Consider the following 24,662-nt stretch of genomic DNA (forward strand, 5'->3'; position numbering starts at 1 on the left):
CATTAGTGATCCTCTGCTTGAGTTTTTCTCACACACCCACACGCGTATTGTTATTTCTCAGACATCAATCTGAAGAAAGCGCTGCCTTCTGGGATGTTGCCGTCTTTCAATTTTACCCATAACACACACACACAAAAAAATATACAACATAACCATTAAAAACAGTTTTTTACAAGTTCTAAAAGCTTTATTTTCCAAAATCCATCCCATTTCCTCTCTAATGTACAGCACTGTAAGTGTTTTTTTTTGTTTTGTTATGTTTTTTTCCTGTCATTCCATCCATGCGTACAGTGTTTCCTGCTCTCTAGAGCTATGGAGGGATACCCTGAATGGATGGTCATGTTAGCATTTGCTCAACCTGTCACCCCTGAGAAGGCCTGGCTAATGTGACTGTAGGATATCGTCTAAAAAGGCCTTGAATTTCATTATTAATTCAGTCATTGTCAAACAAGGAGGAAAAAAAAAAAAAAAAAGCTCACTCAAAATTTAAATATTTTCCGTTGTACTTAAAAAAAACAACATGTAAATAAAGAAACAAAAGAAGAAAGCAAAGCATTTTTCCTTTCCCTGTATGCCGTACAGAGCCTACAATAACATATTCTACTCTCTTCTATGATAGCAGTTTTATGATACAGATAACGATAGCAACTCTGTTAAAATCTCTATAGTTACTCTATGATTTCTACATATAATTGCCTTCTCTAGATTCTTTATTTTAAGAAAAGTTTCAGTACTTTAGGTCAGAGTTCCCACTGACCGATGGAAACAAACAAACAGTGACGTTTAAAGGCTGGCTGGTTCACTGAGTAGTGCGACCGGGAGGAGGGGAGATCATATTAGTATGACGGTGGTTTTTGCCTACCCAGAAAGGCTTGGGGGTCCTTAAACAGAAATGTACATCGGGTCAAAGGTGTTGTAGAAGCACTAGTACTGGATGGCAGTTACAGGGCTTTCACGACAGATGGCACTGCTGCGTCACACACAACTACACATATTGCACTATGAGAAATGCATAGGATTTGCTCCATTACTGTAATTTAAGAGGGCATGATTCAAGCGTCGAAGGAAGGAGGATGAGCGCGCTCCAGGTCCCTTTGAGATCGCGCCAGGAGTTTGTTTTGGCGCGAGGAAGGGTGAGTGTCAGCAGATATCCTGGTTGGGGGAAGGGGGGGAGACGAGCATAAACGGCAATATGACAGTCGATGTTGCACTTGTGACACTTCATCCCAACAATGTTTTGCTCAGTGGATGTCAAACAAAGGTTCTCTGGCTCCGCTAAAAAGTTAAACAGCAATGTCATGTGGTGTTGAAGCACCCTCTCTGCGGCACAAGAGAAGCTATAAATGGAACAACATGTGGAGACTGACCATGAGTGTCAAGCATCAAGGGCAGCACTGGGACAACCCATTATTTCGAATGACTCTTCGCTGACAAATCAGAGTTGGCCCTTGGCTGTTGGAGTACATAATACATTGTTACAGGAGTGTACAGTATAGAATAGATAAAGCCACTGAAACACTGGAAACACATCATAAACATAAACATACTGAATGTATTGCTTCATATGTGAGACTTGTCTTGGTCATGGAAAATCCATAATCAGATCATTCTCAACTGATTGTTTTTTTGTTTTTTTTTTCCAAAGCAAAATTTGCACTGAAATTGACGTGGGGTAGTAAAACATACACTTACAGCAAAGAAAAAAAAAACAAGAAGAACTGAACATCAACACAATTTCCATTGCTTTTATAGGTAAATCAGTTTTAAGGTGCTTTTAATGTGGTTGCCATGGCACTGTGCTTTGTTCCCTCCCACGCTGTGCGCAGACACTGCAACAGAATGTCAATCAAATACTGGCTGAGCAGCCTCCCCACCCACTGTCATCCAAACTTTTTTTTTTTTTTCAGCTCTGAAATCCCATCAAGTCTTCAAGTTATCCATTGTGTTTTCATTATGTGTGCGATTGCGAGCACTGGGAGCGAACTCTCGCTCGCTCCTCATCATCTCATGCTGAGATAACGCTGGAGAAAATCAAGGGCAACAGCGAGGTGACGGCGGCGGGGTGAAGGAAAGGATGCACAGTCGTCGTTGAGGGGAAAGAAATCGTGGTAGTTTGCAACGTAAGACATCCATAGCTGCAGAAATGTTTGAATGTTGAATGCTGAAGTTGCGGTGCGTGAATGATGCACTGGAGCAAAAATAATGATAAAAAAATAAAAAATCATCTGAAGACAGATTTGCTAAGTGAAACAAAGTCAAGTTGACAAGCTGACCTTTTCTGGACCTTAATGACTGCTTAATCCTGAGGACATAGGAAAGGAAAAAATCTTGAGGGCTATGACTGTGGCTGTGACTAAAAAAGAAAGACATAAGAGCTCAGGGAACATTATTTGGCAGAGGAGTGGAGGTGCAAAACGGTGCTAATGGGGTTTTACCACATAGACATACACTATGTAGCTATAGATCCATATATCACACACAATGAAGAGTTGTTCTTAAGGAGTTAAGAAGGGATAAGTGTCCATATCCAAGACGCCATGTCACAGCACTTGACTTTCAGATGATCCTTCACACTTGTTAGCTGAAAACACTGATTGACAAGACTGCCTTGTGCAGCCGTACAGCTATGGCTCCGGTTCAGCTGCTTTAATGACCTATAATGACCTTTCTTCGTACCTTCAAACCAATAAATAAAAATTGTTTTAAAAGAGCATCAAGTAAAGGGACCTTATTTTGTGGCAACCACACTAAACATACATCTAGACTTGTCTATATTTGTTCTCTAATAAATTACACATTAATATCCATAATCCAAACCATGATGACCCATGAAATGGCTATAAAAGCGGCCTCAGAGCACCAGTCACTGTCTGGAGGCCTGTCCTGCTCCTTAGGTCATTTTAAGAGGAGCAGAAAGAAGGCATGATGGGGGATCTTGGCCTTTATGATAAGCTGAACAGCTCTCAGACCTGATGGCCTAGCGAGCGTCAGGAATCTTCCCATTTTAAGTCAGGTGGGCTGCATAGTTTGCGTGTGGCCTTAGTTGTGTGGGTCACACTAAAGGAGGGCCTTGGATTTGGTAAAGGGACAGGGGTGGAGCTCAAATGGGAAGTGGGTCAAGTCTTTAGTAGGGGGAGAAGATGATGGGTGTGTGTGTGGCCCGCAGTGGGCCCGGGGCGGGCCGGAACAGTGCGGGGCCCAGGAATGGGGTTTGGATGAAGGTGGTGGTGCCCACCGGGTGACGCAGAGCCAGTGGGTTAGTTGCCACTGTGCACAGAGTTGGCGGGGTGAGGGGGCTGGGCAGGAAGCCAGTTGTCAAACTCTTGGTCAGCTGCTTCTGCAAGGCCAGTTTGGTCTGGAGAAGACAGGAGGGGGAACAGCGAAGTGAGAGAAGAACACAGTGACTGCATGTTTACTAGGCAAACATGTTTCCCAAACCCATGGCCCGTTCTTGCACACAGAGCTGCAGCAGAGGAATACATGTTCATACCAAAACCAGAAAGAACTGGATTCCTGATGGCTTGTTGCACAAACTCTCACCACACAGATTCAGTTGTGTGCAAAAGCATCCCTGGGCAAATTACATCTCTTGTTTTTTATGAAGTGACAAGGCATAAATTCAACCCATGCAACAAACGGAGCAAAAAAAAAAACACATTTCAAAAGGTGATGCACATTTTATTTCTCTGGACAACGGTAATTGTGGCACGTGCAAAAGTGTGGTCACCTTACTGTTAACTCAAAATACGCTGACATTTGGAGGACTGACTGACACAACCTTAAGCTTGTTTCCGAACCGACCCTGGCTTATCCAGGTGATGCTTTGCTTCAGACAGTGACATTTGCGATGAGGTTGCAGGTAGGGGTTTTAGCTTTGCTTGTCTGCCAAACACACAAGAAGATTCCTCTAAAAAGTTTCCCTTATCTTTCTGCTCTTCTCTCAACATCCACCCGTCCCTCTCAACTGACATTTCTCACTGACATTTCAGACTATGTATAGCGTAAGCTGACTTGTTTTTCTAACCGTTTTCTACTTTCATTTTAAATCCTCAAACTTTTGCATATGCCACAATTCACGTTCAGATTTTATCTTTCTTAAAGTTGCTGCATTAAAAGGTAACAGTGCATTAACATTTGAACAAATGCTCATTTTAATGTCTGTTTGCTTCAGGGGTTGTATTTGCTTTTAATTTCACTCAAGTCTACAAAATATGAATTTGCCCAAACTTGCGCGCAACTGACATTTTCATCAAGACAAAGGTTAAACTGCAGGGTATACAACTATGAAGCTCTCCAATTTTAAAAGGATAGTTCAGACTTTTGTAAGCCATAGATGGAATACTGTACTCATTGGTCCCTGTTTGGATGACATGAGTTTAGATGAGAAATTGTTTATGCATTTTAAAACATAATGCAGCTTCTACCCTTCCCAGACTGCTGTTTTTGCTTTTCTTTTCTTTTCCTTTTTGTCTGTTTCACGTAAGACCAGGTGGCAGGATCTAAATAAATGACACAGCGCATTTTCTAACACTACATTTGATTAAACGATGAGCTTCATGCCCACGAAAGCCATTTAAGTAGTACATATGGAGGCAGAGAGAGCTCAGCGCACTGCAGCTTTAGGAGAACACGTGCGAATAGACAAAACACAAACAAGTTAAGGCGTCCTCATCAGTTTGAGAAGGTGTGCATCGGAAATACTCACGACACGAGCAGATGCGGAAACGTGCTGCAAACGCTCACAGCAAAAATGAATACAGAAACACAATGCAAGTAGCGCAAATGACACAAGACATGTTTAGACGGGAGCCCCAGAAGATGATTATCAAATGCACAATTCTTTTGCATTTCAGTGATGTTTAAACATTCAGGGACCCCTTGCAAACACTTCCGTTTGTGCATTTCTGTATTTCTATATTGGTGCTGTGAATATTTGCAGGTGTTGAGAGCTTTGGGACTTCTCTATTCAGTGGTGTTGTGCATATTTACAGCGAGCATGTCGTCAAGTTGAAGAAGACATTTTCTTAATTTGCTAGTGTTTCATCTGTTGCCATGTGCTTTGAGCTCACTCAGCCACCACAACTACAGCCATGTGTCCCATTATGACCCATGGGTTACAATATGAAAATGAGTAAATGACAAATGACAAAAACAAACTATAAAAAAATCTGAACCATCCCTTTAAAGTAAACATCTTTTTCTTTATTATTATTATTGTTATTTGCTCAGTCCCCTGCCCATGGCCAGGCCTAAAGTTCAGCCAGATGAAGCTCTCGCCCTCCAATCCAACCCCATTCCCCGCCTCTCCTGCCACTGACCTGCGAGGAGAGGGAAGAGAGGGAGGTGAGGTTGTACTGGCTGAACGCTTTCTTCATGGCAGACACAGCCACGCCTGCATAGCCACTCCATCTCACGTTCTGTAGGACGGAGGAGGAGGAAGAGGAGGAGGAAGAGGAGGAGAGATGGGGAGGTGTGTAAATGACAGGAGCAGAGAAGTGATTAATCTGGAGTGCTGATTCAGGCTGCTGTTGTCAGAGCTGGTCAGTGAGGAGAGCGGGACTATTTTAGACCTGTCTCAGGGGTAGGGGACTCAATGAGTACAAAAGTGTGCTTAACCTCTGTGACAGTACAGTAATGTGATCTGTGTGTGTGTGTGTGTGTGTGTGTGTGTGTGTTTTAACGTTTGTCGGGGCCTGGGTCAAACGAGTTAACTGCAACAGAGATAAATTCAAACGGCTGTTTACAAGGCGTTACAAGCTACACTGAATTTATTCCAGCTTGTGCAAATGTGTGTAGCATGTTTAAGCGTATCTGCTGTAAGAAAAAGGCAATTATGGCTTGTTTGTCTTCCCCGAGTGTGTGTGTGCATGCGTGCATATTTGCGTGACATTGTTTTGTTTGTCCGCGTCTTTGTTGCTCAGACTTACCGCTAAGCTGGAGCTTGGCTGGCTCTTGCTGTGGGGGGTGAATTTGGGTTTGGGTGGTTTTCCGGCCAGCCTATCCTTGTGCCTTCTGCTGTTCATGTGCTACCGAGACCAGGAGAAGTACCATTAGCAACTCTAACAGGCATCTGTTGTACCACAGCGGAACAACTTTGAAAGTTATATGCTGAATTAATAATGGCTACACACTGAATATGACTGAGGTGCACAGGAATTACATCACATTACTTTCTACTGCTGCTGACCCCCTTGTCTGGCTGCAGTACTTAGAAGCTCACGTCCTCCCGGGATAGTGGATGTTTATGTAATACCGGTGGAATGCATTTAAAGCTAAGGCAGTCTGAATGTGCACGGCTCACACGTGCCAGCATATCCTGTATCTTTTCCACATTCCACTCCAATACAGACGATTCCATGACACAGATGTGGTATTTGATGAACATTGCATGCAGAAAAATTACTTTCCCAACCTGGTTTGGGGTCAATATAATATATAATATAGTAGAAACAGGAGCCATTAGTGGGGTTCACTAATGAGTAGTAAATATATCACTGCTGGCACTGACAAGAGTTTGTTAAAGCTCCGCGCTCACTTCCTGACTTGAATGGCTTCATTCATGTGGCTGTAAATGTAAAAAATACATGTAAATGTAAAATTGTCCTTTAGATTGAATAAGGGTTTTAAGATCCCACACCCATATCTATCACTGTGATACGCCTCCTTTTTGTTTTGTAATTTTACAGTACAGGTCAGTGTGGTCTAAGTTACAATATATAAGGTAATTGCTAACCACGTGAAGGCAGTTCTGTTTTCTGATTAATTCTAAGGTCATATCATCCGTCTGCGGAGGCGAGGTAATTATATGCAACAATTTTCTCCACTCCTTGTCATGATTTGGCTAGAGTGCTTTTCCCCGCGGAGTCAACAGCACTTCTGTGCCCTTTTGAACAAAATCCTATCGCGTTAGCAGCACTCTCACTTAGTATGCCTTGACAAATCTGCAGGACTTCCCTGAGCCCCTGTTTTCTCCGCTCATCTATCATTTCATACACAACCAGAAGGACAGAGAGGTCCTCGAGTGTTCTCTCTTGTGTCCTCTAAAGTCCTACTTTGCAGCAGAAACTTCTCTGGTCTTTTGTGTGCCTCATGGTCCAGTAAGGCTGATGTGAACTGTATGTCTGTGAAGGTTCTCGGTCATCCGGGTCATAGTGTATCCAGAAGTGTTAAAGAAAGGCAAATGGACTGGGAGTGTTTGTTGAAGGCGTTTCATCCAAGTAGAAACTTCAATTCCATGGAACCCATGGGGAGTTGGAGCTTTAAATAGGCACACTGGTGGCTGATACAATCAGAAACTCGCGTGACTTGTGTCGCTTACAGTAATGAACTAATATAATATCTGATGTGTTGCCACTATGTCTTTTTTTACATTCCTGATAATTTGTGTAGGCACCACCTCAACACAATTCCCAGTGTAAATAATATGCTACGCAGTCGATTAGTCGTACACTATATGCAATATCATCTCAATATTTGTTTCACCTGGCTCAGTTGGGTCTCAGAGTTCACAAAGATCTCGCACACTTCACACTGGAAGTTCTTGCTGGGCACCCCGACGCTGCCTTTGCTTCCCAGCCGCTTGCTCTTGCAGGTGGCGCGAGCTGCCACCACTTTACCCCTGCGTCGCGGCAGAACGCTGTGACCCTCCAGCATCAGTTTGTGCTTTGTACCTGGTAGAGAGAGCAGGGAGTTTACAGGCTTGTAATATCGCGCTAAAATGAACGTTACGGACCTTTCTCCAAAATAACCTTAAGAGAAAAGTATAAGCTTTAAGAGAGTCACATGTTGTTCTTACCGCTGTTATGTGCTTCCAGTTGTGAGACGGAGTTGACTGTGACTTTACAAACAGGACAGTGGAGGTGAGCCTTGCTCTTCTTGGGGTCTTTGTCGTCATCCGCGTGTGGCTCCCCGCTCGTGCTGGATGTGTCCGCACGGCTGCCTGACTCATTGGTCGGATCCTCGGCCTCCGCGACCTCTGCAGCCTCTGGGGCTTCGGGGGCACTGGTGTCTGATGCCGTCTCAGAGACCTGTGGGGAAGGCGAAATCTGCGGAGGGGAAAGGGTGACCAGCTCCACGGAGGAAACCTCAGACACCGGTGTCAGCATAACTGAGCTCCTGGGACTCTCTGCGAGCTTCATCTCCAGGTTGGCTGGTTCTAAATCAGACTGAAGATCTGCATAAAAATAAGGGGAAAAAATATATTTTAATATCAGCAAACTGTGATTTATTCAGCACCGCCATTTATAGACAGCATTGTAAAGTAACTGTTATTACTGGCAGCTTCTTTAAATGTTACATGTTCTCGGCTGGCTTAATAAAACCAAGGCAACATTTAGAAATCAGACAATTTTATTCCAAGTGGGCGTACGAAGCCGAAACACAGCTTCAAAGTGACAAAGACATTTCTGGAGGGGTCTTGGGCTAACATTAAGAGACAAGAGCCTGGCTGCTTGGTAAGACTTTTACAAGACTTCACTCAAAAATCTATTATAATGTTTGGTGTTAATGGTATGTATCTGCAAGTATGCCAAAGCTGACGCCACTCTAGGATTATTAAATCTAACTGAACAATTCTGTGAAAAAAATCTGACAAACAAATATTCAAAGCTGAGTTTTTTAATATGTTATCAGTCTTTAATTACTAAAGTCTTGAACAATTCTAATGTAACCTTCCTATACCAAGTAATAACTAATTTCATGATTTTCATTTATGTATGTTGCACATACAGGTTTTTAGTGACAGTTAATAGAAACCCAACAGGGCATGGTGCCTAAAAACAAATAAAAAAGTAAAATCTCCTTACATGCCTAACCAGAAACACTCTCCTTAAATTGACTTAAACAACTGGACATCAATATAAGGTAGATGGCAATTTATCTCTCAAGTTCCAACCTGGTACCATGCTCTGATAAAATGCCAGTCTTCGTTTTCAACCGTGTACAACCAGATTTGAGTTTGTTCAAGCAAGCAAATGCCATCAGCCTCCTCCCTTGCTCCTTCTCCCCCGTCCTTCTGTCCCTCACTATTCAAATATCAAGTGGACCTGGAGCCTCAGTCAATATAAACAAACCCATCGACTGCCGGACCCGGCCGATAAGTCACTGGAGCTCCATTACACATCTCCCCTTCACCCCACTGCCCTCCTGAGGGAGTCGCACACTTCACCCCAGAGCACTGTGCGCTACGCTCACTGAATATCTCCATTTCATTTAGTGCCCCCCACCCCAAAACACACACACACACCACCTCAGAGCGACTGTGCTCCATTGATTTTTCCTCTGCTTTTCAGAGTAAATTCATCATTGGAGATAAGGATCTTCCTCTCCCATTCTGGCTAAAGTAAAAGGAACTATATAGGAGCAAGATTAGACGGTCCCCTAGCTGTAATGAGAGTGACCCTTGAGGGATTTGAGCTCCTCTCTGGGGGGGGGGCCGGGGTAGGTATGATCCTGAGCGTATGTGAAAGACAGGGCCACCTGAGAAGTCTCTAGAGGGGAGTGATACTGATCAGTGGAGTTAGCAGGAACCTCGCAGAGAAGACATGGAGGTTGGTGGGAATCAAAGCCTTCTTAAATCCAAGGATTTAGATAACCGTTCAGCAGGGAATCGTTTCAAAAGTCCCCGCTGAGTCTCAGGTACTCTCATCTTAAGAGAGACATTACATTAAAAAAAAATACATTACCATTACATTACCTTTAAAGTAATGCTGAAATGATTATTCAGTTAATTAAATAGTTAATCGACAGACATTTTAGTCATTTATCAAGCTGTCAGGTCAAACAGGGCACACCAAACTGGTTTAGACTAGGTTCTTTTTTCTCTTTGAATTGTTTGACACCTGCCATGACTATCCCACTCATCTCTAAAATATGCCTCCTGTCTCTCCTCGGCAGATGTCCGACTTACCCTCACATTAATTATACAACAATGCCACCAAAATGGGCAAAACTGTCGAAGCAAACGCTTCCATGCCGGCCTCCCACGACAACAAACAATCAGCATCTAGATCAATGTTGTGCAGGCAATCATCAGCTTTATTTAATCTGAAAAGGATTTAATCTGTGCTTCTAAGAGTCCGACAGGCTTTTAGAGTGTAAACACATCTCAAGGGGGCTCTGTTCAGCAAATCGATCGGCTCAGCATATTAACCACAGCCAAACGGCGGAATGAGAATATGAATATTGGGCTCTACGTGCGCACGCTGATACCAGGCGCTTGATTTAGAGGGCGAGATCCGAGGCAGAACATAAACAACTTCCCGGGGGAAAATCCCTGCTTTAAATCATCATTACTGTGGTGACAGGCAGAGTCCCCGCAAAGATATCTTCAACGGCGGAGTCAATCAAAGCCGAGGGTGATTGATGCTTGTCATGATTGATGCCGGCTCTCTGTCTCTTGGCGCCAGATCGGTGCTCACTCACTTGCCCGCTCATTGTCCTTTGTTGGTCTGCGACATGGTTTATAAGCATTGATTAGTCTCTTTGTGCCACTGGAAATGTCCTCTCTGCTCTTCCCTGTCTCTTTCCTATATATACGAACTGCTGTGATACCGCACATGACAGAACATCTATAAAAAAGGAAGATATGTTGGAAAGTTTTTCTGTAAAGGAAAAACATTAGTCAATATGGCAATATGGGATACTTGCTGGTACTTTAAAATAACTATTACATGCAAAATACAGTGCCATTTCCCTTCTAAATGCATGTGTAATCTCATTCTACTATTACACCATCATCTCAGTGCCTATTGAATCAGTCAAGGGCATAAAAACTGTTACACTTTTTCCTCCTTTCCCCCCTGATGGACACAAGTCATAATTTCTAATGTTCCTAGAAGGGCTGGACACTTGACATAAACAAATGCTGTTTTGGGGGAAGTTTGGAATGATTCATACTCTTGTTTCACTAGAAGTCTCTTGCGCTGACACATTAAGAATCAGCATTTTTTGTCTCACCTGGCATATTTCTATTAAATTCACCTGTTTTTATATTCTTGCTACTCTTAATTATGCTGCGACAAGGCCTTAACTACAATTGCCTGCCCATTCCACAGTGGCAAAGATACTTGGAAAACAGTTGAACTCCATCCAGCCCCGCACATTTATAAGATAGCGTATGAGCAGTAGCTGCCTCCAGCGTCTAAATAGGCATTAGCAGGTATTCCAGTGGAGCTGGAGAGCTTGACTTTGCGGATCCAGAGGAAGTCTGTTTATTCTGAGCAAGGACTGGCGGCGTGCTTAGAGGAACAGGCGACAGGTGGGTTATTGGTTCCTGATGGCAGACAATGTGGGCAATACTCTCAGACAGCTCCCCACCAGCATTTAGTGTCATGGCAGACATAACTCATTTCATAGAGTGTTAATTTGGAGCACTATTCCATTACAGTTTGGCATTGTGGTGCATGCCAGCACTGGCGCGCACTGCTGCATTTCAATTTCACATTAGGCCAATCACACAATTGGGCTTATTAAAGAGTGTTCCTCCTCACAAAATTGCCTCGGAGCTGTAAAATTATTCACAGCACAAAAACTAGCTATGACTTATCTGCTTTCTCTCTCTCCACCGACCCTCTCTTCTCTCTTCCTCCTTCCCTCAGCCTCCTTCATTCATTTCATCTTATCTTTCATTTTCCACTCATCGCCTCGTTTCGTCTCCGCTGCTGCTTTCCTCTTTCAGAGCTCTCCTTTGCAACAGCAGAATATTAAAATGAGATTTGATGAGAAGCGTTATCAGGCTCCCAGTCCTTTGTCCACTTTCTCCTTTCTGAAGGAGACTGTTAGGGCTCAAGGCAAAAAAAAAAGTGTGCATGTGTGTGCATCTATGAGCACACGAGCATGTCTGTCAGGGGGGATAAAGTATAAAGTTTCCTCCTCCTCTCCTTGCACCTTCATATCTCTTCTCTGATATTCCGTCGACCATCCAAGTGAATTTTTGAAATTCTGCTCAGATAGGGATCTCCTTCAGGGCAGGGAAGTTGTGAAGTGGCAGAAGAAAAGGGGGAAAACTACTCAACCCCCTTTTTCCATTTCCACCACCTTGGATGGAGAAATGAAAAGTGTGGACCCAGAGAAGAGCAACATGAGATGGTAATGGGCTCACTCTGCAGTCAAAATGCCATCAGAGCAATTCATGCTCTCTGAGCTAAGTTGCGGCTGTGTGGTGTGGAAAAGTCAACATTCAATTTCTGCTGAAAGGAAACCAGCGCACTCCTCTCCTTTTATCAGGAGTTGAGATGTCTATATTTACACCACCATATGTGAAATTCTTTGAGCTTTTTTAAAAGAAGATGAGTGCCTTTGATTTCTTTCAACTTTATTTTCTATGTGATGGCAATTTAATGAAAGCCCTCACCACTATTTTTCTCCTTTTCGACCATGTGCCGTTCTTTTCGTGCTGCACAAATACACCAATTCTGCCTCTGCAGCTACCCGCTCCATCTAACTGAGATAGACAGGAGAGAGCAGGAGGGAGAGAAGGGGAGTCAAACTGTGGAAATTAAGAGGCAAAGGGGGTAAAAACCACCCCAGTGAGACTCCAATCGATCTCAGCGTGCCCCTTTATTTACACAATATCTTTTGCTCCCAGACTTCCCCCAATCCCACAGCTCTGGAGCCTTCCATCTATCACAAGGCAAAGGGACAGACGGCGAGGTCAGCGAAGTTCCGAGGGTGGGGAGGGGGCAATGTCAGTGGAAATTGCAGAGCTTTGACTGCACAGAAACACGGAGGGGATAGGAGGCCGAAAAGGTGAGGGATAAGGTGTACAGAAGATGTAATCTCAAAGTGTAACACAATGGAGCAGAAGGACAGAGATAAGGGCGGCAAAGATATGGAGGAGGAGGGTGAAGCTGTCAATAATGTGAGGAGCAGACTGGCTGATGCGATTTGGAAAGATGCAATGGAGCAGAAGGGGGATTTAAAGGAAGTAAAGCGCAACAGAGTGATCACCAAGAAGGTGGAGACATTCGGATCGGTTACAAATAGCACACTCTTGCTTCAACGCTATACCTACTTGTTCCCTCCACTAAGCTTGTGTCCATAAGCGCAGGAAGAGTTGCCTCAGAGGTGGATGTCTTGCCTCTGTCACGCTCTCGCTCCCGGTCTCTGTCTCGGTCTCTCTCCCTCCCCGCGGATGAGGCCTCCCCAGCTCGCCGCTGCCTGTTCTTCTGGGCCTCCATGGCTTTGAGTTTCCTGGCGTGCTTGTGGCCTTTATAATGGGCCTCGGCTTGGTTCTGTGGGAAAATGGGAGAAAACCAGGTTAGGGGTAAAAGCAGAGAGGACCTGATGCATTATCTGCTGGAAAGACTGGAGTCCACGTGCGACACATTTTAAAATGCATGCTTGAATATTCGCTCTGTCGCAGGCATACACAAGCTGCAAGGAGGAGAGTCTGCTTCCACCTGATAACAGCGCTGGCACATTGGGAGGCCAGAGGTATAATTGCATGTGTAACAAGAGAGAGGATTCCATCTCTACAACTACCCTATTAATGTGCGCTGTGACAGCCAGCTTCGCATGTGGCAGTACATATTAACTCATACACACATTTAAGCACTCATGAGCACACAAACTCATAAAACAGAATTCAGACACATCCTGACTGACTGCACTGCAGCAATAAACACGAAAATTTCCCTTCGGGTGGGTCACGATTTACCTTCACATTCTCATCCCTCGCACGACCCTGCTCAATTCAAGAACAAAGCCCATGTTGTCAGAACAGCGTGGATACATAGGGATAGCAGAGAAATCAATGCAGAGATCACTCATTAAAACTACAACAGCCTGAGGGGAACAACTCTCATCAGCTCCTGGTCTGGATACAACACAGAGAAGAGCCCAGACATTATGGAGAAAAAATGTAAAATCACTGATTGAATATAAAAGACACAACCCTTATTAAATGAGCGCGGTTTGAAATTGTAGCACAGAAAAAAATAAATCATACTCTCAGTGTTTAAGAGATAGATGGATTAAGGATGGAGGATTAGGTTTAAAATTGTTGTTTGTTTCTTTTTGTATTCTTCAACATGCAAAGCAAGGTATGATGCAGCTGTTCTTTAAAGCCTTCTTCCAAAGCTGTCTTCCTGGAGAAATAAAACATGCAAATCTTCTGGCACTGAACAACTTGAGCGAAGAGATTGGACATTTCTTTCAAGGACTCCTAAGTGAGGAATAAATCCACGCAGAAACGAGATTTGAGGAAGTCTAAGAGGCGTGTTCATTAAGAGCAAAATTCATTTTTTTCTGATAAACTGAGAATATAAAATACATTAAGTCTGATGAGCAATAAAAGCAGATAGCTGCGTATGTGGTGTTAAAGCAAAGATACAAGGTTGGAGGCTAACACACATGCCATGCCTGATGGTTTAATGTAAATACCAGTGTTCTGAGTATGAAGTGTTAAACATCTACGCACTTAGCAAACCTAATTGTGTGATATAGTGGAGAGCACTAAATAATGTAGCTGGAAAGGCACCTGTAAAAACAGATCAAATACATCCGGGCGCTGCGTGACTGATCTGCCGTGAAAAGGCTTCAGTGAGTGGCCCGATGTGACGAATTCAGCCTCTAACTTCTCCACCAACTCTCAGTGTCAGTGGAGGCAAATGGACAAGGTGTGAAATGAGCTTTGGTTTTCACCATGCCATCTCCCAGTGATCAAGAAATCTCTGGAATAAAATCAAACATGCAAGTATATCCAATGCAGAGATTGCATGTTAAAGGGCTATGAAACACGCCCCCTCCAACAGATCTGGAATGAACCCTCCCCTCTCAATAATGATGTCCTTGTAGAAATTAAATGGAACAGAAATAAAGTTGTTATGGCAGTTAGTTTGTTTAATTCAACAATCACTGAGCTGCCTCGTTTGATTGAGAAGGGCAATGAATAAAACAGTTCAGTTCCCCCTCAAGTCACTAGCTATATTGGGTGGATTTTTTTTCCGATAGCAATTGCCAGTCACAGTTGTCTGTTTTGCTGCACTGCGCTATAAATACATGCAGCCCAATTATGTTCTAGTATGAGAATGTGTTATAGAGTGAACAAGAAGAATACATACATTCTTATTATAGCTATTTTACAGTATTTATGTCCAACTGTTCTTGGATTATAGGCACCCAAAATACTCCAGTAATATGAAACTGTTTATTCAAGACCACAGCAAAAGAGACAATGTTTTACACAGGAACTGATTAAACCCCTCTCATATTGATCGGTAATTAAAGTAAATAACAAAGTAAGAAATAGAAACGCCTGATGATCAGGCACGTCATAACATTATGACCACCTTCCTAATATTGTGTAGGTCTCCCTTGTGCCTCCAAAACAGTTGTGAATCATCAGAGAATGGACATGGGCTTTCTGAGGATGTCCTGTGGTGTCTGGCAACAGAATGTTGCTGGTGGTGGCCTAACATCCACATGAATGCCAGGTTCAAAAGTTTCCCAGCAGAGCATTAAACTGCCACAAGATGGTCAATGTTATTCACTCAACCCGTCAGGGGTCATAATGTTGTGGCTAACCTTCAAAATATATATGAAAAGTTTATTTTAGGATCCTATCAGAAAAGGCAAAGCGCAGGCATGCTCACTGGAGGAAACTTGCTGGTGTGACATTAAACAACACAATTAGACATTTTGGGAAATCCACTTATTTGCTTTCTTGCCGAGATTTAGATGACAAGATTGACTCTACTCTCATGTTTTGTACAAATACTTTGCACAAATGCTGGAAACGTGCACAAGAAGTTGCATCAAGAAATGTTCCGGAACTTAATCCCTTGTAAAGCCACAGTGTGATTTGTTTTCTGATTAAAGCCAACAAAAAAATCTGCATAATGGCCTGTCGAGAACACATTAAAGAAAAAAAAACATATACTGCCAGTTGAAAGGAAAGTTGGGACTAACAGTCAAATGAGAAACAGAGAGTTGAGCTTTTTGTTCTTCAAACGGACAACTGAACCGAATTAAATGCAGAGGCAGCCGTAGTTGTGTTCGTACATTTTGTTAACCCATCCATCCACCCCAACCTCTTCCCTCTGCACACTTCGTTGCTCTATTGTAATATCACCTGACTTCCTCCTTTGCTCCAGGCACAAAATTCCTACAGTAGAGTTTCATGATGTGTAACATATGTTAATTTGGAGCAGTTAACTAAAGTTTACAGTCTTGAAGAAGCATCTGTCTGAATAGTCAATGTAAACCCCACAGATGTGTCGTATTACGTAATACTGTGCATACGTACATGTGAACATAAGTGGGTTCTTTTGCACCTGTCTCATAAGGGTGTATCAAGTGCAGTGATGTACTCCAACGGTTAGGAGTACATTACTGCATCTGATTGAAAAACTCCACCACTGGAAGTCAGCAAAAGCAACAATGTCATTTGGTATTAAATTGCTCTTTAAGGTCAGCCTGTGCTATACTGAGCAGCAGTGTAAGCTTGCTTTTCAGCTTTATGCATAGGGATAACTTGGTTTAATATCTGAGCAAACTCTGCGGAGCGTACATGGAAGCGTTAAGAAAGTATTCAAGCTCTCTGAGAGACAGATAAAGCAACAGTCAGACGTGACACTCCTCTTTAAGTCGGTGCGAGGAGGCAGGCGATGGGATTTGCTTTCGTGTGTGAAGAGCACGTCTGCATCTCCTCTCTCCCCTCAGCTCCTTGTCTCCTGTGCCTCAGACCTTCTTTGAAGATGGAGTCCAAATAAAAGTGTGTGACTGTGACTGTGCACAGTTTTCTGTGCCCAGACATAAGATGTCTGAAGCCTTTCTGGACTTCATTATGAATATGTATAAAATATCGTGGGATATTTGCCTGTGTGTGCAGGTTTGCCTCTGTACAGCAAGTGTGTGTACGTGCATGCGTGTGTGTGCGTGTGTCTGTGCGGTGGTGAGGATGGAAAAAAAAATGGAATGGGGAGCCGAGAATGCTGCTTCCTGCTGTGGCTGCTGATTGTTTCTGTTCTTTGCTGATAAATGACTGCTCTCCCTGCTGTCTAATCCCTCATACCAAAACAACTCCCAGTCACACACATCACACACATACAGATTTTACTGAAAGGCAAAGTGGAGAAACTTTTACACGCACATAGCTGGCAAAAAAAAAATAAACTGCCAACTTTTCTCTTAAAGCACATACATTTAAGACACACACATTTGCTACCACACACGTACAGCATATTTTCCACATTTCCAAAGCAAATTTAGTGAATCAGAAGGAATGCTAAGAGCCGAGAAAAAAAAATGTGGAACAACAATAAGAAAAAACAGCAACTACAGAAGGTAGCAGAAGGCCAAATCAATGTTCTTCTTTGAGGCCCAACGTACTTTCTGTTATGGACATCGTGTATATTATGAATGTTCTACAATTTCTCATAAACACCCCAGCATAAAGCCAAGAGGCATTTCTTCATTTCTTACCGTTGAGTTAAAGCGCAGGTGGCAAATGTTGCAGGAGATGATCTGTTTCTTCTTGAGGGGCTGAGGGACACCAAATGTGTGGTTGATCACTGCCTTCTGGACAGGGTCCATCTGAGAGACACAAACAAACGATGAGCACAAACTACATTAGTTCGAAATGATTTGGCAACTTTGCCTCAGAGGAGGAGGAGGAGAGTACATCAGCAGACAGCATGGCATCATATCTAAATACCTTCAGCAGATTTTAAAGAGATAATAATAATACCAGTGCACCAATGTTGCATTATTGCAGAGTCTCTTACATGAGAGTAGAGCAGTTTAGCATGAAAATAACATATCCATTCCTCCCCGCAATGCCATCACACTACAACACTTTGCGCTTCAAGCAGGTTTTTCTTATCCTCGATAGCCTTTACACAAAGCAACGTGATGAGCGACTGTATTGTGATTGTTAAGTGCTCATTAGGAGTCACAGCCAAACTTCTTCTGACGCAAAGGAGGGCGCACTTGAGATTGAAGAGATAAGGTGGCAAGGCACCACCTCCGGGGAGAGTCCCACTTTATCATGCGTGCTAGCTAATTATTGTGCTGCTGTTATGAACTGACAGAATGAAGAAGCACAGCTATAACGAGAGCAAAAGTACATAAATTCAAGCTAATTGTTAGGCTTTCTAACTGCAGTTCAACGGAGCAAGGACAGAGAGCAAATAAATGCTTCTGAAATTGTAAAGCAGGTGATTTGTCGCATCCCAATAATCTGCCGTTTTGTGCCGTTTAAGTTTACCTGCGCACAAAATACAATGCAAAGCCGTATGCACCGCCTATTTTGTGTGCGATCACACAGCTAATAAAGTATCCACACAGCTTTGTCACCGTAAGTAGAGAGGTGAAAACTGCATCCCCGATATATACAGTACATAACTCAGGGAATAAACAGAGCTAAAAATAAGAAGGGTATTCTACATACTGCCAAGATTATCTAAGATCTATTATCTATTTGTGTGGTAACCCAAGAAGGTCTTGCTTGACACAGCTAATATAATTCCTTCTTCTTAGCTCCTTCTTGATATTTAGTTACACAATCCAAGAACATATGGTTTAAAAAATCTTTTTTTTTTCCCCCTCTTAATGATCCAAGGTACCACTATTAGGGAAACTTTAGCTACCCGAGGATCCAAGCCATTTCACTCATTTTCTTCTTTATATGTATTCTCGAGGCATGCAGAAAATGTGCTCGACTCGACTGGAATCTTTTGAGACAGAAAACGTGTTTAAAATGATATATTGAGCGAGGTGAACTCACATAAATCACACATATCTCCACTCTACAAGCCAACGTTGCAGTCTCAGCAGCGGGTTAACTAAAAACACCTGTTTTCATTGTTGTATTGTAATTGTTGGACTTTTGTATTAATTCCTCCCATTTTCTTCCTTTTTTCCAATGCATCTGGTTGGCATAATTAATTAACTCAGAGTCAAGTAAGTCATGTATGAGGATTAGTATTGTTCAATATAAGCATATACACAAATCAGGCATAACATTATGACCATCTTCCTAATATTGTGTTGGGCTCACTTTTGCTGCCAAAACAGCCCTGATCCAGCGAGGCATGGACCCCACTAGAGTCCTGAAGGTGTACTGTGGTAACTGACACGTTGCAAAGTGGGGCCTCCATCATGGCAGGGTGCATTATCCCGCTGAAAGAGGCCACAGCCATCAGGGAATACCGTTGCCATGATGTATATGTATACCATGGCGTATATGGTCTGCAACAATGCTTAGGTCGGTGGTACGTGTCAACGCAACATCTACATGGATGGCAGGACCAAGGTTTCCCAGCAGAACATAACCCAAAGCATCGCACTGCCCCCGTCAGCTTGCCTTCTTCCTATAGTGCATCCTGGCACCATTGTTGGCAGCTCATCTCTTGGACCAGACCACATGGGCCAGCCTTCACTTCTCACGTGCATCAGTTAACCTTGGCCACCCATGACCCTGTCGTGACCCTTGGATTACTTTTGATGGATACTGACCACTGCAGACCCCGCAAGAGCTGCAGTTTTGGAGATGCTCTGACCCAGTTGTCTAGTCATCACAATTTGGCTATTGTTAAACTCCCTCGAATCCTTACACTTGCCCATTTTCCTGCTTCTAAAACATCAACTTTGAGGACAAAATGTTCACTTACTGCCTATTATATCCCACCCACTAACAGACGGCACCTGTTAGTGGGTGGGATATAATAGGCAGTAAAGATGAAGAGATAATCAGTGTTATTCACTTTAGCTGTCAGTGGTCATAATTTTAAGCCTGATTGGTGTATATCGTTATAAGCACAGTGTATGCAGTTCTACTAGTTGTAAATGAACCAATGGTTCACTGATTGCACCTGTGGTGAATTTAAGTGACCTGAAACAGTAAGCACTGACAAACGGATGAGGGGCTGAAATGTTGCCTGTTGGCTTAAACTTCACATTTTTGTGCACCTGAGTAGTTTTGTATTATGCAGTAAAGATGAAGGGAAAAATATTTTGATCTCAGCTGCAATTACTTTTTTTGGTGAGACTTTGTGTTGGAAACTTTCAGGGTTCAAAACTGTTTTTTGCTTAAGCAGTAACAGCAGACGACACTGGATCTGCTGCTAGCATCTGATTTCCGATTTAAATAATCGGCCACTGAGTTTACACAAAATTTATGAGTGTGTCAGATTCATACTTGATGCAGTGTAAGCTAAACTATCAGGAATGTCTGCTCTCACATGAACAAGAGCCCTAAGTTGTATTGATAGGTGGGACATAATGCCCTGGGATCGGACAATTGTCTTCTCAGATACATGACTGTCTAATTACGAGTCAGTTTCTAGAGAACGTTTTATACAGAATAATGCAGTTTTAACTGTCAGTGGGTAAACTGTGTCCCAGGACGGCATACTATAAACAGCCGAGGGAAAGCAGAGACTTCATTATAAAGATCTGCATTCCACAATGACAGCTGATTCCATTGCGATGCCCTTCAGCATGGTATCAAATACAACAATCACCTTGGATCTTACCCCAGTCTGGCATAGTGTCTGGCCCAGTCCATTCCTCTGCTTGTATAAGGAATGGTCTCAAAAATGAATTGGACCGCCACACTCACTGGTGGCACTGCTGACAACCTCAGCTGCCCAGAGATCAAGGAGTGTTTGTGTGTCGATGGCAGCTAGAATGGCACACTGCCTTGGTTTCCTACTGTTACACAAGCCTGGACAACATGAGATCCTTCTATACCACACAAAGCTTCACCGTGTCCAAGACAGCTGCCTCCTCTGCTAGAGTGGAGTCTATTTACTACAGATTCCTAAAGGCCAGGTGTGAGAGGGAATATAAACACACCTGACAATGAAACTTCCATGCTGGATGTATATCTCTCCCTCAGGGCTATCTCTCCCTTTGTTGCTTTATTTTGGCCTCTACATGACTCAAGGCTACCTTTGGGAGCAACTGACTTTTCCCTTCACCAGCTGTAGCCAGACCATGGAAACCTAGCTTTCCCAGTCCTGCTGCCCTCTGTCCACCTTAGTCGGGCAGGCTGCACACAGCTATTTGTTTTAGGAACTGAAGAATGTGTCCATTGTCTGTCCGCAGCCATCCTGAACCGACTGCCATAAATGCGTCTTTTGTCCCAGCCCTCCGTTCACCCCCTCCATCCTAGTGCAGACAGAACTTATCCTGCGCCGGGCGGCTGAGTTTGTGATGGGGTTTCAGTGCAGGTTGAGAGAGAAAAGGAGAAAGAGAAACACCAGGGATGAGGTGGGGAGGGGGAGGATGTAGGAAGGGACACCAGGGGAACCAAGGGATATTTAGTTTGAAGACAGGTGCATTCATCTTGCCCCCCTGCACACGCCTGGGACAACGTGTGCCTTATCAGGGCTAAGAGAACGTGGGGCTCCCTGTTGAATGGACTTTGTGATTAATGCCACAGCTGTGCTGTCAGACTGTGTGTTATGGAGGCTAATCATCTTCTCCCGGGACTGAAGCGACACTGATTTGATGTTATTTCCGTGCTTATCATAATTTCTGCATTCTGGTTGTCATAGATTCCAAGTCCTTCTGCAGGTTGTATGCAATTTAACAATGGCTGATTGAATATCATTGCAAGTCTGTAAATGTGGTTCAATCTATTCCCCTTATTGTCTAGGCTTTCAGTAAATATGGAAGTACAATGTGCAAAAATAAATTATGTAATGTGTATTCTATGAGGGTGGTCAGAATTTATTTTTAACAGAGCTACGAGGCACGGACATTGGTTTGAGAATAAAAAACAATAATCCTCCTACTGAAACACAAGTAAGATACAGACAAAACACCGACCCACTGCCTCCACCACTAATATAAATACATGAGGGTGCTAGAGGAGTGAGGGTTCACCATGTTGCCTTTGCTGGTAGCATGCTCAATCCCCGACAGGGCAGTAGGCAACCCCATGACCCAAAGCGGTGGGCGGTAGAACAAATGAATAAACTGCACATTTTACATGGCAGGTTGGCAACCCCATACCTACACATCATACGGCAAGTGTTTATGTCTCATCCATTCCCACACACGTCCTCCACTGTAAAGACACAGCCAGCCATATGTAGGTATGCTCCATCCCCCCTGTTTCTCTCTCCTTTGTCTAACCTTTTTTTGCTCAGTTTCAAAAGGTGTTAAGTGTATACTGGAGCCGAAGCTCTGGCTTATGTTTCATTTACAGACCACAGAACTGGAGATAGTTTCACAGTGCAGTGAGAGGAGTGAACACACACCTTACACACGCACACACACACTCGCTCAAAAACTAGGATCAAAGAAATCAGAAGTGCCTGCACACATACACGCACGAAACGACAATGGGCACCAGAGCTGGTAAGTAAAGGATCAAAGACACGAGCTCTTAATTCCAGGCACTGAGACAAGGTAAGCATCAGAGCTGAAGCTCTTGAAAACTGAACTGTTTGTTGCTGACGCTTGAAACAAAGTAATGATGGTCTCATCTGTAGAGACGCTGATGCTGAGGTGACAACGGAGATGATGAGAGGTGAAACACTGCTTGAATAAAGATTGTAACCTAAACTCAAGGTAAGGTCTCTGCATAGTTCTGGAAGCTGCAGGCTGACAGGGAAGACAGTGATTTAGTGAACAGCAGTGCAGCTAGCATTAAGGACACGGTTTTATAGGCCTGTATTTCTTTATGCCGCACACTGACATAAACCCAGAGAGCATGAGGTGGAACACTTGCACAAAAATTATGAATTATATAGATTATATACCTGACCCTTACCACAGAGGTGTGACACCTGCTGCCCATGAGCACAAAATAAATGCTAATATGTCCGTTGGGGTTTGTTTTCGTTGACAGTCATATTTTTGCCAGGTGCTTCAATTTTTCATTCCTATTCTGCCTAGCACTTTCAAAGACAGTGCAAGACGCAGAAAGTCAACTATATACCTGATATTCTGCAGGATCTAATGAGGTACTATATTATACAGGCATCAAAGTGCTATGTTTAGATTGGACTCACCGTATTAAAGTTAGGGAAGAGGCTAAGGGGAGAGGATCCATTGAGTCTGAAGGGCAGGAGGTGTTTGAGGTCGAGCTGAGGCTGCAGAGGCCGTCCTGGGACAGGGAGGGAAGCCAAAAGAGGGCTGCCCTGGGCTGATGTACCTGGACAACACAATGAGATAGATGTTAGACGTTTAAAAAACATTAGGAAATGCTAACACGTGGGACTTTTCTGTCTCAGTGTGACTGTAGGAGCAGCACTTCAAGTGCAGCGCTAAGGGGAGGCCCGACTTTGATTTATTTGGTACCAGATGTACCGTTACACCTCCAGCTGATGCCCAGAATCACATTGCACAACTCGCATGCGTGTGAGTGTGTGTGTGTGAATAAGCACATGCTTATATCTGGGACAATACAGTCTGTTTAAAGAGGTGTTTCTTTTTTTATGCGAACAAAATGGTCTGTACTGGAGACCTAATTACCCCCATCACCCCAGTTGCCCAGGCTTATCCCCCAAGGACACGCACCTGCCCCTCATGTACATGCACACACATACACATAAACACATCATTTAATTACTGATTTATCGGCTAAGGAAAGGTGCCTGCACGAGGGGAAGATGGGAGATATCGGATTTCAAATGGACCAGGGATGAAGCGATTTCTAATTTTCCGCCTGGCTGCCTTTCAGTGGACCGGTGCGCTTGGTGGTGCGCAGGCACTTATCCCAGCACCAGGATCAATCATCGGTGTCAGCTGCGGGTCACCGTGGCCGCCACATAGTACGCCGATGATATGAGTCCTTGTCCACATAAGCTGCGAGGCAGTTGAACTGTTGTGTGTGAGGAAACGCAATCACTGGCATTACAAAAACAGCAGCTTTTTAGAAATACAAAAGAAAGAGGAATCTTTTCAATACGGAGTCTTGTTCGCGTACATGTTCCCGTGTGCTTGAAATCAATAAAGACAAAAGACAAGAAACAAAAAAAAAACTGCGCTATGCACCACAAGAGTGTTTGCTGAACCGTGGGTTATGTTCCACGACTGACAGCGTTTTTCTTTTTTTTTTCTTTAAGTGAATGAGCACAGGCTTGCCTTTTTCATCAATTATTAGCTTAAAAAACAACCGAACAGCAATGCAGACAAATGAGGGTAAACAGCAGCTTGTCTTCAGCATGTAGACTGAAGACGAGGACCCAAACCTTCACTATTTTTTGCCTGGTTACAAAAAGTCGATCTTCCCTGCTCTGGTTTTAAACAGAAACTTAGCTACAAAGCCATCACACTCAACAAAATACCAGGACCCGTCAAAATAAAGCTCACCAGTTGCTCTGCAGAACGTTCTCACAGTTTTTTCTTGTTTGCTGTAGCACCTTTTACTTTTCTCACATGATGCAGTATGGGCTATATGCAGGCGCAGAGCAGAGTGATAGATGGGGACCCTGTCAGTAGTCTGGCCCGTGGCTTTCTGCGGCTTGGCAGGATTGGAAGCCATGACGCAGGGTGTGTGTGTGTGTGTGGTTAGTGGGTGGGGGTCTGAAACACTGAAGCTCTGAGCATATGCTCCTCAGCGCCGGGCACAGGCTTGCCTTCGCCGTGCGTGCGCTCTCCTCTGCTGTCTGTCTGACACCCAGAGCGAGGCAGCATAGGACGGACGCGGCCTGCAGACACGTGGGCAGCAGCCGGCAGGGGGTCGCTCCCACACACAGCATGCA

General features: G+C 43.7%; 1 protein-coding gene across 2 annotated transcripts in view; it reads right to left on the reverse strand.

Moving 5' to 3' along the window:
- Window positions 1-223: 223 nt before the first annotated feature.
- The window catches only part of znf385c (zinc finger protein 385C), a gene marked incomplete at its 5' end in the record, with an annotated part of 73,499 nt that continues 49,060 nt past the window's right edge, over window positions 224-24,662 (reverse strand). The window contains 8 exons of one of the 2 annotated variants that reach the window (XM_084570138.1): window positions 224-3,355; window positions 5,319-5,417; window positions 5,928-6,026; window positions 7,483-7,670; window positions 7,796-8,173; window positions 13,013-13,232; window positions 17,425-17,535; window positions 22,968-23,110. In XM_084570138.1, the coding sequence (XP_084426264.1) occupies window positions 3,125-3,355; window positions 5,319-5,417; window positions 5,928-6,026; window positions 7,483-7,670; window positions 7,796-8,173; window positions 13,013-13,232; window positions 17,425-17,535; window positions 22,968-23,110 (1,469 nt within the window). In that variant the 3' untranslated portion in view covers window positions 224-3,124. The remainder of the gene's footprint in view (window positions 3,356-5,318; window positions 5,418-5,927; window positions 6,027-7,482; window positions 7,671-7,795; window positions 8,174-13,012; window positions 13,233-17,424; window positions 17,536-22,967; window positions 23,111-24,662) is intronic. The other variant, XM_084570139.1, reaches the window with a different exon arrangement.

Source organism: Chelon labrosus (genome assembly GCF_963514085.1).
Source record: "Chelon labrosus genome assembly, chromosome: 21".
Classification (NCBI taxonomy): Eukaryota; Metazoa; Chordata; class Actinopteri; order Mugiliformes; family Mugilidae; genus Chelon; species Chelon labrosus.